The sequence below is a fragment of the Peromyscus maniculatus genome, chromosome X (genome assembly GCF_049852395.1).
Source record: "Peromyscus maniculatus bairdii isolate BWxNUB_F1_BW_parent chromosome X, HU_Pman_BW_mat_3.1, whole genome shotgun sequence".
NCBI lineage: Eukaryota > Metazoa > Chordata > Mammalia > Rodentia > Cricetidae > Peromyscus > Peromyscus maniculatus.
Window position 1 is genome coordinate 141,842,603 of NC_134875.1, and position 15,998 is coordinate 141,858,600.

At 48.2% G+C, this 15,998-nt stretch overlaps 1 protein-coding gene across 7 annotated transcripts in view; it reads left to right on the top strand.

The window, feature by feature from the left end:
• The window catches only part of Iqsec2 (IQ motif and Sec7 domain ArfGEF 2), an 82,151-nt gene extending 66,732 nt beyond the window's left edge, over positions 1-15,419 (top strand). For 4 of the 7 annotated variants that reach the window (XM_015987494.3, XM_006993993.4, XM_015987495.3 and 1 more), the window contains 10 exons: positions 510-671; positions 1,139-1,261; positions 2,466-2,632; positions 5,869-6,008; positions 6,746-6,871; positions 9,178-9,277; positions 9,991-10,152; positions 11,827-12,000; positions 12,489-12,538; positions 13,127-15,419. In XM_015987494.3, the coding sequence (XP_015842980.1) occupies positions 510-671; positions 1,139-1,261; positions 2,466-2,632; positions 5,869-6,008; positions 6,746-6,871; positions 9,178-9,277; positions 9,991-10,152; positions 11,827-12,000; positions 12,489-12,538; positions 13,127-14,092 (2,170 nt within the window). In that variant the 3' untranslated portion in view covers positions 14,093-15,419. The remainder of the gene's footprint in view (positions 1-509; positions 672-1,138; positions 1,262-2,465; positions 2,633-5,868; positions 6,009-6,745; positions 6,872-9,177; positions 9,278-9,990; positions 10,153-11,826; positions 12,001-12,488; positions 12,539-13,126) is intronic. The other 3 variants (XM_015987497.3, XM_076562046.1, XM_076562047.1) reach the window with 1 other exon arrangement.
• Positions 15,420-15,998: the final 579 nt, after the last annotated feature.

Genomic DNA, 15,998 nt, shown 5'->3' on the forward strand with positions numbered 1-15,998 from the left:
AATTTTGGTTTCATGGGGCATTCAAGTTCTGCACAGGGCATAATTCCAACCCAGGTTTTTTGGTCCCACTCTCTGAAAACATTGGAGGCACCTCATCTGTAGAAACAGCCACAGAGGCTGGGTAGGATGTAGGACATGGAACAAAGTAACCTATTCACTTCTTCCCTGTCCTGAGGGTCCTGAGATGCAGTCTGGTCTAGAGCTCAGGCCTTTTCTCAAGACTCTGATGGTTTCTGGAACTATCCAGGCAGAGAGTAGGTTCTCATTTCGATACTTATTTTCTTCCAACTGTGGTATGCCTCCACTAAAAGAGGAAATTAGTGTGAGGATGCCTTGGAATTTTGAAACTCTGTGAAATGGGAAAGGTGCTTCTTCTTGTGCTGTGACCACATTATAGAGCCTCAGCTCTCTGAAGCCTTGGTTAGTTGGGCCCCAAATCAGTTCTAGAAATGGGACCAAGCACAGTTCTAGAGGACCAACTATCTCACCTACCTCTTCTCTTTCTGCAGGAAGCCAGAGAAGGGTATCCAGTATTTGATCGAGCGAGGTTTCCTGTCGGACACTCCTGTGGGGGTGGCTCACTTCATCCTGGAGCGGAAAGGCCTGAGCCGGCAGATGATAGGGGAATTCCTGGGGAACCGGCAGAAGCAGTTCAACCGAGATGTGTTGGAGTGAGGACCCCAACATGGGGCAGGCGGGCTAGGGATTCCTGGAAAAGGAAGGCAGGAGGAAGGGAGGGGGCAGTCTGTCTTTTGGGCTCAGATAAACCTTTTCAAAACAAGATGGATAGATTTTCCTGTTCCCATACCCCTCTGCTCCTAAAGGATCTTAGCTCTCTTGACCCTATTCCTAAAGTGTTCTAAGAGTGGTTCCCCACGGGGCATGCTCACCTAATACTTTGCTTTGGGCCTCAGTTTCCCATCACTGAAATGAATAGATTAATGGAAAGTACTCTTAGTGACCATGTGTCTTCAGTTTTCTTAAACTTCAAACTTTCTGTTCTCAGGTGTTTTAGGTCCAAAGTTTGGAAGCATGTCGGTGGGAGTGTTGGGCTGCTTCTGCTTGTGGGTGGCTCAGTGGTTTGTGTAGAGAACTGAAGAAGGCCACCACCCACCCACCCTACTTCTTTACTTTCCAGCTGTGTGGTGGATGAGATGGACTTCTCCTCTATGGATTTGGATGATGCGCTCAGGAAGTTCCAATCCCATATTCGCGTTCAGGGTGAGGCCCAGAAAGTGGAGCGACTCATTGAAGCCTTCAGGTGTGCCTGCTTCCCACTCCTGAAGCCATCCCTTTGTACTTTGGTGCCCTGTTTCCACAAGGCGCTTCTCTGAGCATTTTAATTTTCTCACCATGAAACAGAAATGAAGGTCAGGTGTGCTGAGGGATGGGCCAGGAGGATGTCTGAGTTCGAAGCCAGTGTGGTCTACATAGTGAGTGCCAGGCTAGCCAGGCCTACATTGAGAGACCCTGTCTCAAAGAAACAAAATAAAAACTAACCAAACAAACAACAATCCAGAAATGGTAAATCCCATCTTGAGAGGCCTTTTGTAAGGTTCAGAGGTAGTAAATATAAAGTATCTAGCTCTAGCAACTGAGATATAGGCATATTAATATTAATGACAACATCAGTAGTAAATGGTAACATTCATGGATCTGGGTGTGTAAAACAGTGATAGAGCATTTGCTTGCTGCATGACTATGAGCCTTTGGTTTCTGTGCCCAGTACTGGAAAGGAAAAAGAAAAAGGCTACCATTCTATGAGGTAGATGCTTCTGTTGGTATTTCTATTTTTGTAGATGACAAATCTGAAGTTCAGGGACATTAGAGTAAGTTAGCTGAACCAGGATTTGAACTTGAGTGTATCTAATGCCATAATATCTGTGCTCAGCTCTAAATGCTTTGAAGATCAAACAGAGCTGGGTCTAAATCTTGCTCCACGCCTTTGGAGCATTTACAGGAGAGATGGAGGAATTGCTGAGAACTCATTTCCCATTATGGGAGAAAGATTTGCTTTGCAGCCAGATGATCTGTTTTCACCCCAGCTTTACCATTCACCAGCTCTATTGCCTGGGCAAGTTACCTCACCACTTTGAGCCTTCATTATAACTGTGTAGAATAGGACTGCTTGGGAGTTGGAGGTGTGACTCAGTGGCAGAGCATATGCTTAACATGCTCAAGGCCCAAGGTTCTATCCCCACCACTACATACCCAAAGAAATGGGGAAATAGCAATCATGCAGCGGTGTGATCAACTGCATGAGACAATGCACATAAGTCTCCTGGAAAAGTTCTGCGAAGGTAGTGATTTTTCGTGGTAGTATTGGGGAAATCAAAGAAGACAGACTCCGAATACTAAGGGAGTGTTTCTTGAAGGAAAGGGTTTCTGATGGCACCCTGGGCAAATGGTGGGTAGGTGGAGATTGCTGGCACCTGAGTCTAGACTTGACCCTTGTTGTCTCGCAGCCAGCGGTACTGTGTCTGTAACCCTGCCCTTGTACGCCAGTTCCGGAACCCAGACACCATCTTCATCCTTGCTTTTGCCATCATCCTCCTCAATACCGACATGTACAGCCCCAGTGTCAAGGCTGAACGCAAGATGAAACTGGATGACTTCATTAAGAACCTGCGAGGTGACCAGAATTTCCCATCTATTTTGCCTGCCCATCATCAGAGAAAAGAAACAAGGGTGGGGATGGGAGTAGGGTGAGAGAGATCCCAGATGTCTTTATAAATTAGCCTTCAATGCTGTCACTTTATCTCACGGCTGGATGTCCCCAGGGCATTCGCTTATTAATTCACTCAATTATTTGCCAGGCTGTGTGGGTAGCTCAGTAGCTGAGTGCTTACCTCGCATGTGCAAGGCTCTGAGTTTGATTTCCAGAACTGCAAAGAAAAACCAGGTGTTTGTCCATGTACTCACTCTCAAACCAGCTATTTACTAAGTATCGAGTCAGGTTGTAGAATATGACTCTTGTTTCAGAAAACAAAACAAAAATAGCCTAGCTCTTAAACTATTCACTCACTCAGTTATTCCTTTATCCATTCCTTATTATCGCTCTCCTTATCTTTCCTATTTATACCCACAAAGACTCATTTGATTATTTTAGATACCTTTCCCTCCATTCATTTATTCATTGAGCCAACCAACCAGTCAGCTACTTACTGGATGCTTAATGTGTACCCAGTAAAATGAGGACCAGGGACAATGGAGGGGAGTCTGCTATAGTCTCTGTTCTTAGAGCTCTCCCGGCTTAAGGGAGAGATTGACATGTAGTGCCTAGATAACCACGATAAGACAGAAAGTGAACAGTGATGTCAAAGAGGCCAATAGACAACCAGAGCTGTACGGAAGGAGATCTTACCTCCCACTGACTTCCCAGAGGACTCGAAGATGACAGACTAAAAATAGAAGAGGGCTTACCTAGCAGAAAGAATAACAAAGGCCCAGATGGAAGAAAATGTGAAGTTGTTTAGCGAACAACTGAGATGGGGCAGATGAACACTTGGGAAGGTCAAGTGGATCCACTATCTGAGGTTCTCCAGTACCAGATAAATGATGTCACTTTGATCTTTTCTTTTGGTCTATTGTAATGATGTCAAGCCCTAGCTCTTGCCAAAGAGCAGCCTACTAAAATGGCACAGATATGATTATTTCAAAAGAAATGAAAAAAGGGAAATAGAGATGTGGAGAACAAGAGAGTCGCTGACTGTCATCATTTATGTAGTTGAAGGCTTTGAGTTGTCTGGCAGCTAAGGTAAAAAGGCAGTGGGGAGAAGAACGTACTTTTAGCACTTGTGCAAGGAAGAAGTATGGTATTTCCAAAGGAGAAGTCATTTTTTTAAATAGCAGAAGCTTTAAAGAGGAGAGTGAGAAGGTTTCACTCAGCACACAGTCAAGAGTGGAAAAAGATGGTAGATTTTCTGTTTCTCATAATTCATTCATCCATACACATATGCTCACCACATATACAGCCAGTCCTCCATACCTGTGGGTTCTTCATCTATGAATTCAACCAACTGTAGATTGAAAATATCTGGGAAAAAAAACTTGTATCTGTACTGAATAATACAGTAAAACCAGTTTACATTGCAGTAGCTATTGTAAGTAATATACAGATGATTTAAAGTAACAAGAGAATGTATGTAGGCTATATGAAAATACTACCACATTTTACAAGACCAACACCTTACCATTTGGCGACTGTACTTGACTGTCCTATTTTATATATGAGACATGAGCATCTTCAGATATGAGTATTGATGGAAGATCTTAGAACCAATCGCCTATGGATATAGAGGGGGTGATTGTGTGTGTAACTGTATATATTTCCTTCAGTGATTGAATAAATAAGCAAACAAACAATACATGTTAATTTTAGGAATGTAGGGCATGAGGCTCTATTTCAGCAACAGACTGTACTTAATAATCATGAGGTCCCTGAGCTTAATGCTCAGCACTGCCAACAATTATTTTTTTCTTACATTTATTTGTTTGTTGATTGGGGTGTGGAGTGTGTGTGTGTGTGTGTGTGTGTGTGTGTGTGTGTGTGTGTGTGTGTGATGTGTGGGCGTACACATGCCATGGTGTTCTTCTGGAGGTCAGAGGACAGACATCTTGCAGGCTTTAGTTTTCTTCTTCCACATGTAGGTCCTGAGGATGGAAGTCAAGCTGTCAGACTTGGCAGCGGGCACCCTTACCTGCTCAGTCGTCTCTCTGGCCCCCGTGTATTTTCTTAGCTTACTCTTCACTTAACTTGCTACAAGGATTCTCTCACATTATTGAAATATTTTAGTAAGCATCAAGTTTATAGATAAACTATCCTTTACTTAGCTATTTCTCTATTGTTAGAAATTAAGCTGTTCCAGAATTTCTTCATAAATAGCACTTGGTGAACACTCTTTGACATCAGTCTCACATACATTTCTGAATAATTCCTTAGAATAGATTCCTTGGAAAGGAATTGATGAGTCTGAATAGTTAGGCTCCTGCCAGATTAGTTTCTGAAACTGTTACATCAGTATCCATGCCAAAGCCCTCAGATTCTTAACAACTCTGGATATTATTTTCAAGTAGTATTCCCAGTTAAGAGAGCAAAGATAGCCAGGTGTGGTGGCACACTTCTTTAATCCTAGCACTTAGGAAATATAGGCAGATGGAATGAAAGAGAGAGAGACAGAGACAGAGAGACAGAGACAGAGACAGAGAGAAGGGAGGGAGGGGGAAAGGGAAGGAAGGAAGGAAGGAAGGAAGGAAGGAAGGAAGGAAGGAAGGAAGGAAGGAAGGAAGGAAGGAAGGAAGGAAGGAAGGAAGGAAGGAAGGGAAGGTAGGAAGAAAGTCATTCATGGGGGAGGGCTGGAAAGATGGCTCAGCAGTTAAAAGCACTGCTGCTCTTCCAGAGCACCCTGGTTCAATTCCCAACACCTACATGGTGGCTTACAACTGTCTGTAACTGCATTTCCAAGGGATCCAATACCCTCTTCTAACCTCTAAAGACAGCAGGCCAGCAACATGATACACAAACATACGTGCAGACAAAAGCACTCATATATGTAAAAACAAACAAACAAACAAATAAATCTTAAAACAGAACAAAAAACCATGGAAGGAAAAAAGTAGTACCTGATTGTCTCAATTACAGTGTGTTATAAGTGTTTTAGACAAAATCCCTACCCTGGCTAAAAAAGTAATTGGCTGTTTTGTTGAAAAGCACCTTCCCCTGTCCCATTCATAGCTAAAAGACCAAGAATACCCACTTTTTTTTTTTTTTGCTAAGGTTCATGCTGGGTGTGGGAGATTATGGAGACCCCCCTACTGTCTACCCTCCATATTGACATAACATACTCCTGTGTTACATTTTTCATGTAGGGGTCGACAATGGTGAGGACATCCCCCGAGACCTCCTGGTAGGCATCTACCAGCGCATCCAAGGTCGTGAACTGCGTACCAATGATGACCATGTGTCTCAGGTGCAGGCTGTGGAGCGCATGATTGTTGGCAAGAAACCGGTGAGTGCCTGGGAAGGGGGCACTATTGTGTGGTAAGTCACTCCCCTCCCCCAGCCCCAGATTCCCCTTATCTGTAAAATGAAGTGGAAAATATTGTATTCATTGGGGATCATGGTGCAGATTATGGGAGATTCTCCATGTAAATGCATCTAGTATATTGCAAAGTTCATAGTAGGTGCTGTATAAATATTTTCTTCTCATCTATGGTTTTGTCTGCCCATCCCAAGTAAGAAGAGTCAAGCTAATATTTTCTATGAAACAGATATATTTTGGCCAACAAACATTTATGGATGGCTTATTCCTGATCCCAGCATTTTACTGGAATCCAGAGGCATAGAGTGAAATCAGACACAATTTCTGTCTTTAGGGACACTCAGAGATGAGTGAGGTTCCAAGACAAAGACACAAATAATATTTTGGCCTTGTGGTCTAATTTAGAGAAACAGAAATCAGGGAGAGGCCATTTTAAGCCAAGGGAAGTCCGAAAGACTTCTTGGAAAATAACTTTGGAATTGGCAATTTGAAAGGGGAGCAAAATACGGCCATGCAGAGCTGGGCGGTAAAGGCATTTTAGACCAATGGCTATCGGGACAAGGACAAGGTGGCAGAAAAGCTTAAGGGACTTAGTTGTTTATAGTCTTTGTGTGTCAGATGTACGTTTTGCCTTGTTAAGGTACTCAGAAGCTTGAAACTGATGGGGTGACCTTGCTGACGCCTATTTTTCCACATCTATCCAGGTCCTGTCTCTTCCTCACCGTCGACTGGTTTGCTGCTGCCAGCTCTATGAGGTGCCAGATCCAAACCGCCCCCAGAGGCTGGGGCTGCATCAGCGGGAGGTTTTCCTCTTCAATGACCTCCTTGTGGTATGGGCACTGGGCAGAAGGAAATGGGGGGAGATAGTCAGCACAGCTGCTGGCTCTAGAGCAAACCATGGTATGTGGAGTGTGGCGGGGCCAGTGCTCCGCATGCCATCTGCATGGTCTCCAGTGAGGCATAACCCTTCTCTGCCCTCCTTTCCCTTCATGTTGATGTAGTGACAGCCACACAAGGGCAGACAATGTAAGGATCAGGGGACAATGGAAGACCTATAACCTGGGATGTGGTAGGAAATGTCCCTGTCCATCACAGTAGCACAGAGCGTTATGAATCTGTGGCCCCATGAACTTTTCAGTTGTCTTGATGTTGGAAGTGATTGAAACAAAGCACATCACTGGTACGGAGATACACATCTTTTAGTGAGGGGATTTGTTGGATTCTGTGGATAAGAAGGGATTTTCAGGATTTCCTGGGCAAGAACCACTCTTCAAGATGGCTTAGCCCTGACTGCTAGAATCTGTTGTAGGTTTTTTGGGGGGAAAGGGTTTTGTTGTTGTTGTTGTTTTGTTTTGTTTTGTTTTTCTAATACAGGGTCTCACTGTCCTGGAATGCACTATGTAGACCAGGCTAGCCTCCAACTCACAGAAATCCACCTGCCTCTGCCTCTGGAATGCTAGGATTAAAGGCGTGCACTGCCACACCTGACTAGAATCTGCTTCCTAATGTGGTTCGCCTCCTACTCTATGTTCTCCACTGTTTCTCGGGATTACAAAGAATAAGTATTCCCCCTCTGCTCTGAGACAGTACTCCAGGGATTTGAGAACAGCAATTTTGTTCCTTCTTTGGTCTTGTACAATGTAGTATTTTATCTGCTCTTTGAGATACCTACTAGAAGTCAACAGCAAACCTTCAACCAAAAAAAAAAAAAGTGTTCTCCAGAGAAGAGCAAAAAAGAGGAGGGGTGGGAGAGGGAGAGAACATCTTCAGGGAAGAAAAGGTGGGAGGAACGAAAGAAAAGAAAGCAGTGTCTTCTCCATACATTCATCTGCATCCTGTGGAAGCAGGGGTCACAATCATCTCCAGTTGAGAATCACCACTTTAGAGAAAATGCCGCCAACATCCTCCCCAAATCTTAGTTGCTTGCTTCATGAAATAGTGCTAACCCTTCTCTCTTAGATTTGTCAAGAAGATGAAATAAGAAGTCAGTGCCTGGCATTTCGGTTCAGTAGTAGAGTGCTTGCTTAGTATATGCAAGGATCTGGGTTCTATTCCCAGCACTACAAAAGAAAAGAAGGGGAAGAGACAATCACACCTTAACCCTAGGCATGCCTGGCGCACACAGGTGCTGAGTCACTGTTAGATACCCTTCATGCATGGACACCCTCTGTGTATGTAGCTCTATGCTAGCCACTGAGTACATGGAGATAAATCAGACTCAGTCCTCGTTTTCAGGGACTCACAATCCAAAGGACCTAAAATGTGTTTTGCAACATGGTGTGGTGATAAACCCCTGTAACCTAAGCGTTTGGGAGGTGGAGGCAAAAGGAACAGGAAGCTAAAGTCAGACTGGGCTACGTGATGGAGGCCTTATTTCAACCACCACACCACATTCCACCAAAAAGTGTTTGACACCATGCTGTGCTGTAACCAACGTAAAACCAAACGTTTGTTTTAAGAGCCATTTGTAGGGGACGAGGCTGTATTTTAGAGATAAGGGTACTTGTCTGACTCCAGGTTTCATTCCCAGCATACAAAATAAACGAAATAAAACAGCCACTTGCAGATTGTCTGAGCTTATGTTAGTGTAGAATCCAGAATGCCTAAATACTTGATAAAGACTTTGGGTTGTTGAGAGGTTATTAATCCTGTTCACAGGCTAGGTGGAAGTTGCCGTTATAAGCTAGTTCTGGATGGTGGAGGTTGGAGTAGGTGGGAGAACCAGAAAACGAGACCCCTGCCCTCTAGGCCAGCAGGGGGAGATCACATAGTCAGAACTACCATAGAGTCTGACAAAAGAAAAGGTATAGATAGAACCGGCAACCTGGAAGCTCAAAAGAAGGAAACAGAAGTCTATGTGAGGTATTAGGATAGGCTCTCTAGAGGGACCGCATTCATTTAGTTCTTTTAAAAGTTGCAGGTGCTTGTGTATGCTCATGATGTCACGAACTTGCATTTTCTCCCTCCTCTCTGTTCCTCAAGTTTCAGTTCTCCCTTGTGGGGGTATATGTGCTCATGTGTATATGTCTGTTACTGGGAATAGGTGGGGAAGGTGGTTACTAGAAATGGGTATCGCTTGGAAATTCCCCACCCTTAACTCAGCCTCTTATCTCTTTCCCACCCTTGTTTGCCAAAGGTCACCAAAATTTTCCAGAAGAAGAAGATCTTGGTGACATACAGCTTCCGTCAGTCCTTTCCCCTGGTGGAAATGCACATGCAGCTCTTCCAAAATTCATGTGAGTCCCCTCTTGAACCCTAGCATGCATCCCAGGGTTTATCAGAGCCCATGCTCATCCTTCATCTATACTAGCTTCCAGCCTTTGAAGTCCTCTACAATTGGGTTCAAGTCTCCCAAGTATCTACTTGTCCAAGGATGAAAGGAAGTCTGGAGTATGATTTGGGTGTGGCCCCTGGAGGACATGGAACAGCAATGTTTTATGTGTTCCTTAGTGAGCAGATGTGGCAGGCACACTGTGCTTTGAAGTACTGAACTGGGAAGAGCAGGATTGAGTGCCATTCAAGAGAGCAGAGTCACTGTGAGAGGCAGAGGGACAAAGGAAATGGTTTCTAGAAAGCAGTTCAGAATTCTGTTTGCCTTTACATCCTGGAGTCTGGTATAAGGTTGCCAAGGCTACCAGGAATTTGGGGACAAGGGGAAACCACTGAAGATGCTTGGGCACAGAAGAGGCATTTCAGAGTTGGATGTTACAGAAATAATTTCCAAGATGGACAAGATGATGTGTGTTTGTAGGACAGTGTTTGAGAGGCAGAGCAGGAAAGTTACTTGAGCCCAGGAGTTTGAGACTAGCCAAATAGCGTGAGTCTGTCTCAGAGATGATTGGCAGCAGTGGGGAGTGGGCTGTATCATTTCTCAGCTTCTTGTCTTAGCCTCTTTGCTTCACACCTGACAGAAATACCCAGCTTCTCCTGTCCCCTCTCATTGGCGCAGATTATCAGTTTGGGATCAAGTTACTGTCTGCGGTACCTGGAGGGGAACGAAAAGTCCTCATCATCTTCAATGCTCCTAGCCTCCAAGACAGGCTGCGCTTTACCTCTGACCTGCGGGAGTCCATTGCTGAGGTGCAGGAGATGGAGAAGTACCGCGTGGAATGTGAGTAGCTACAGCCTTGACTCCTTCCCCCTGTCACCCGCAGATACCAAGAATCCTGTCTTCTGAGAACTGTAGAGTTGAGGGCTAGCTTGCCCAACCTTCCTACCCTCATTCTAGGAATCCTTCAGCTTCTGCCTGAATGGTTTCAGAGACGAGAGGGTCATTACTTCCTAACCTCAGATTATTATTCCAGTCATGGAGACTCTATGCTGTGCTCTCCACCCCCATCCTTTCTTCCTTCTATTGAATGGTATGAGGGAAAAGACTCAGGGAATGGGAATTAGGACTATAGCTTCATACTTCATGTCCGCTATCTGTTATCTAGGCAAGTTTGGGTGAGTTTCGTGGCCCTCTTAACCCTTTGTTTAGATCAAACAGGAATAAAGAAATCTTCACAGAGTTTGACAAGGAGCCAGACATAGTGGTTGCTCAGTACTGTAATCTCAGTACTGAGGAGGCTGAGGCAGGAAGATTTCAAATTCCCAGGCCAGCCGTGGCTATGTATTGAGTCTCTGTCACAAAGAGAGGGTAGGGAGAGGAAGAGAAAATGGAGAGGAGAGGGAGAAGTTGAAGATGAAGGAGAGGCAGAGAGAAGAGACCAGTGCATCCATGGTTTTCAACAGTATCATTTCCTGTCTCCAATCCTCAGTATCAGCTCCTGAGCTGAGGTCCAGCTCAATACCCAGGGCTTCCACCAAGTTAGTTAGATCATAGATGATGGAAAATGGTGATTAGATCTCATTCTTCCTGGTATCCTCCAGGTTTTCTTTTCTCTAAGCTAAGCAATCACAGTTAAGTAACATTGAGTGGCATTGAGGAGAAAGGAGACAGAGAGGAACAGAAGCAGTAGTCAGTTCCTTGATAGGTTTTCAGCAAGGCGGAGTATCAGTTCAGTAGAGTCCTGGAACCCCTGAGGTTCCAGGCAAGAGATTAGCTATATCAGGAGAGGCCCACTAGACCAGAGTTTCCATGACCTCGTTGGAGGTATAGGGGGTGCCCAGGGGAGCAGGATAGACCTGCTTCTAGAGTGTTGGCTTCACTGATTTCAACTGTCCAACCCCGAGCAAACTCTATGACTTCTCGAGTTCTCGGGTTCTTCTCCTGCAAAATGTAGATGATGCTCATAATGTGGAACGAGAGGGATCAAGTATGTGCTGTCCCCAGCATACTGCCTGGCACATAATAGAGGCTTTGAGGCCCATCAGTTTCATGCCCTTGCTCTTCCAAGAGCTCCGCTGCTATGAAGCAGGGCATCTGAGAACGGAGTGAACTTTGAAAGGACTGTCTTTCACCATAGGCCAGAAGGGTCTTCCCATCCTTACTATGAGTCATCTGTTGCAGAGCCCATGTTTAAAGGGCAGGGGTGTTAAGGGAGGCCTGTCTACAAAAGGGTAAAGAAATGAAAGATAACAAGAGGGGAAGGGAACAAGAAGAGTCGGCACACACTTATATTCACAGGGAGGAAAGAAAAAGAAGGGGTAGATGGCGTAGGATGGGCTGGGCACCTAAGGAGCTTTGAAGATAAGAGTTGCAGTTTGTGGGATGGGGGAAGAGTACTACTAGGGGAGTAGGGGTGGGGGAAGGGAGCAGAAGGCAGGAGGAAAACAGAGGTAGGCTGCTAGTCAATCAGGTGGGTTCTTAATGTTATTCCTGACCTTTTCCCATTTTCTCCAGCGGAGCTGGAGAAGCAGAAAGGTATGATGCGGCCTAATGCCTCACAGCCTGGAGGAGCCAAGGACTCGGTGAACGGGACTCTGGCCCGCAGTAGTCTGGAGGACACTTATGGGGCAGGCGATGGGCTCAAGCGGGGTGCACTCAGTAGTTCCCTGCGAGACCTCTCTGATGCAGGTAAGTGTTCTGGGCCCCTGCCCTGGCTGGGGAGATGCGGGACCAGGTGTCCTCTTTGCCTCCTGTCACTGGCTGCCAGCCTTCCTCCATCACACACACACACACACACACACACACACACACACACACACACACACACACCCTTCATTCAGAGCCCTGGCACTATGTCACGGGGGCCTGGTAGCCAGGTCAGAACAGGTGGGGCCCAGGGTTTCTGCCAGGGAGTATAAAGTGGGGCCACAGACTCAGCCCCTCTCCTCTTATCCCTCTTCTGTCTCTCCTTTGCTGCCTCTCCTCCATATTTTCCTCCTCTCTTTCCTCCTTTTCAGCCTCTCTTCCTCCCTACCTCCCCCTCTTCAATGGGGGAAAGGGGTAATGGGGTGTCTGTCCCTGGGAGGGACCTAGGCCTGGTGCCCAGCTCTGGAGCCCAGCAGGGTGGGGAGGGAGGGTTGCTGCTCTGACGCTGGGCTCCTTGCTTGTGGGTGCAGGGAAGCGGGGGCGGCGTAACAGCGTGGGATCGCTGGACAGCACCATCGAAGTAAGTGTCAGCTCCTGCCCCACTCATTGTCTGCATGAGCCCTGCCCTGGCCATGGAGCCCCAGAGGAGGAGGGGACCTGTTGCCTACCCCCCTCTTCCGTGCTGGGAACCATATGGCTGCCTCTCCCAGCCAACCACTTTCTCCATCTGTCCTCAACTCTGTCTGTCCTCACTCTGCCTGTCTCTCAGTCTGTCTTCCACTCTCCCATGTCCCTTCTTAACCCCAGGGCCAACTCCAAATAGGGATGCCCTTGGACTTGGGCCTCAAGAAACTTTAACTTCCAAATCCTGCTCTTTGACCTGGAGCGAGTCACTCTGCCTCTCTAGCCTAACATTTTCTTGGCCTGAGAAATGGTCATGAGAAGGAGGTCCTACTGATTCTTCCTCTGCCCTCTGAGGTTCAACTGAGGTAGTGGATGTGGCAACAGAGCTGGGGAGCAGAGCTGGCCACAAATACAGGACTGCTGTTTGGTTTTTGCTGTTACTTTGGGGTCCCTGTTGCTCCAGCTTCAGGGACAGGGGTGGAGTTTAGGGCTGGGGGTTTAGGGTATTTAGACTGGCCTGACTTCCCCCCCTCCCCCCTTTCAGGGGTCTGTTATTAGCAGTCCACGCCCTCACCAGAGGATGCCACCTCCGCCCCCACCCCCGCCGCCAGAGGAGTACAAGAGCCAGAGGCCAGTCTCGAACTCCTCATCTTTCCTGGGCTCCCTATTTGGAAGCAAGAGAGGCAAGGGGCCCTTCCAGATGCCACCACCGCCAACAGGCCAGGCCTCTGCCTCGTCTTCATCTGCTTCCTCCACCCACCACCACCATCACCACCACCACCATGGTCACAGCCATGGTGGCCTGGGGGTGCTACCTGATGGGCAGTCCAAGCTCCAGGCCCTGCATGCCCAGTATTGCCAAGGACCGGGCCCTGCCCCACCACCCTACCTCCCACCCCAGCAACCCCCTCTGCCTCCACCCCCTCAGCAGCCTCCACCCCTGCCCCAGCTGGGCTCCATTCCACCACCACCTGCCTCAGCCCCACCTGTGGGGCCACATCGACACTTCCATGCCCATGGCCCAGTTCCAGGACCCCAGCATTATACCTTGGGCCGGCCAGGCAGAGCCCCAAGACGAGGGGCTGGAGGACACCCTCAGTTTGCTCCACATGGCCGCCACCCCTTGCACCAGCCCACATCCCCGTTACCCCTGTACAGCCCTGCTCCACAGCACCCTCCTGCCCATAAACAGGGCCCCAAGCACTTCATCTTCAGTCACCACCCACAGATGATGCCAGCAGCAGGTGCAGCTGGGGGCCCTGGGTCCCGGCCACCAGGGGGATCCTACTCCCACCCTCACCACCCCCAGTCGCCCCTGTCACCACACTCACCCATCCCACCTCACCCCTCCTACCCGCCCCTGCCCCCACCCTCACCCCACACCCCACATTCACCCCTCCCACCCACCTCCCCCCATGGCCCACTGCACGCCTCTGGGCCCCCTGGCACGGCTAATCCACCCAGTGCAAACCCCAAGGCCAAGCCAAGCCGGATCAGCACTGTGGTCTGAGGAATGGAGTGAGTGTGCTGGGGAACAGGATAGTCTGGGGAAATCCACGGGAGAGGGACCTGGCCCCCTCTCTTCTTCCTCGGTTTTTTCAAACTATATATACACTCAGCAGTGTCCTTCTTTCCACTTCCTCCATATCTCCAGACCCTTCTTCCCACCCACCCCCCGCAGTCGTCATGGGGTTGCCTTCCAGATTGGAGGGCCCTTGCCACGTGCGGCCTGAACTTAGGCCCTGCAGTGCTGGGAAGTGGGGGGGGGGACCTCTCCGCAGTCCTTGTCCTCCTTTTCCTGTCTTCCTCTTCTCTTTCTTGTCCCTGGAGGTCTGGTTGGTGACCTCAGACCTCTGGACAAATGTGAGCTTCCTTGCAAGCTGGTGGAGAAGGCAGGCTCCTGGAGCTGTGAGAGGGAAGGCTTCCCTAGAAACTCCTCTGCTGTGTGGGGCTAGGACAGAGCTCTGCCGAGCTCTGGCCAAACCTCAGGGCCTAGCCACACACCTTCATGTGTCTTTCTGCCTGCTGGAGGACACAGACCATCAGTGCACTCCGTGGGTGGGACCCCGCTTGTGCTGGCCCCCACTGAGGGCAGTGCTTCCTCTCTTGAGCCAGTCTGTGTGCGCCCTCTCTCCTAATAGGCCCCAGCCCAGACCTCTTTGGCTTCAGGAACCTGCCTTGCCCTGCAATGTTCTTATCCTGATCAAAGTCCAGACAGGTTTTTTTTTTTTGGAGGTGGAGGGGGGGGCTCAGGTCTGGGATGAGAAGGGTACTGCCCTCCCTCACCCATATTGCATGCCCGCCCCCATTCCTACTTTTCCCACCAACAACTGAAGACAATGCACTTTACAGATATCACCCACACATATCTCACTGGGGCAGGGCACCCAGCATCAGCCCTGGGGAAAGACTCCCAGAGGACCACCCTGAGCCCAAGATGTCCTTCCTGAGGCAGAGATTGAAGCCATCAGAGCTGGGGCTGCGAGCCAGAATGCCCAAGCCCCTCTTGTTCATCAAAATCTCCACTGCCTCGCCAGCCCTTTTGCAGCCCTGTTTATTTATTATAAATATATTTTTTACAAGTCCCAGCTCCTCTTCTTGCCCTACACATCCAGCTCCTTCCACAGTCCCTGCCTTCCTCTCCCCTGTCCAGTATGGGCTGCAGTACAGACAGACAGATGGACCCTCTATGTCAAAGGGTCCCTGGGGCTTAGGGTGATGGGAGGGTGTTGGTGGGAGGGACGGTATGGAGAGGAGCGGGGGTTCAGGCATTGTCTTTTTTCCCTCCTTGTATATAAGAATGTATATTTGATGCCTCATAAAAGACCTTGTGCTCACCTCTGGCCTCTGCCTCCTACTTCTGCCCCTTCCCCACCGTGCAGCCCATGGAGAGAGAGGCACCAGTCCAGGGAGGTGATGTGCTAATGGTAATTCAGACAACTGGGTCGGCACGATGCTTTGGTTGGGTAGGAGGGTAGACAAGGGTCGGGTTTCTGTCTCATTTCATATGTTGTCTGCGTGACAGTGGCAGGAGTGTGGGCTTTGGAGTTGATCCAGTCCATATCCTGAGTACACACTTGGGCACAAGAGTTTCAGAGAATCATCCTCCCAAGTCTTCGTCACTTAAATTTACCACTTGGGATGACCACGTGTTGCTATGCTATCAAATTTGGAGGTCACAACCTGTGCGCAGAGTTAGGTTCAACCACTTGTCTTCAGTAAGCCAATTAAAAAAGAGGAGCCGGGCGGTGGTGGCGCATGCCTTTAATCCCAGCACTCGGGAGGCAGAGCCAGGCGGATCTTTGTGAGTTCGAGGCCAGCCTGGGCTACCAAGTGAGTTCCAGGAAAGGCGCAAAGCTACACAGAGAAACCCTGTCTCGAAAAACCAAAAAAAAAAAAAAAAAGAGGAAAGTACT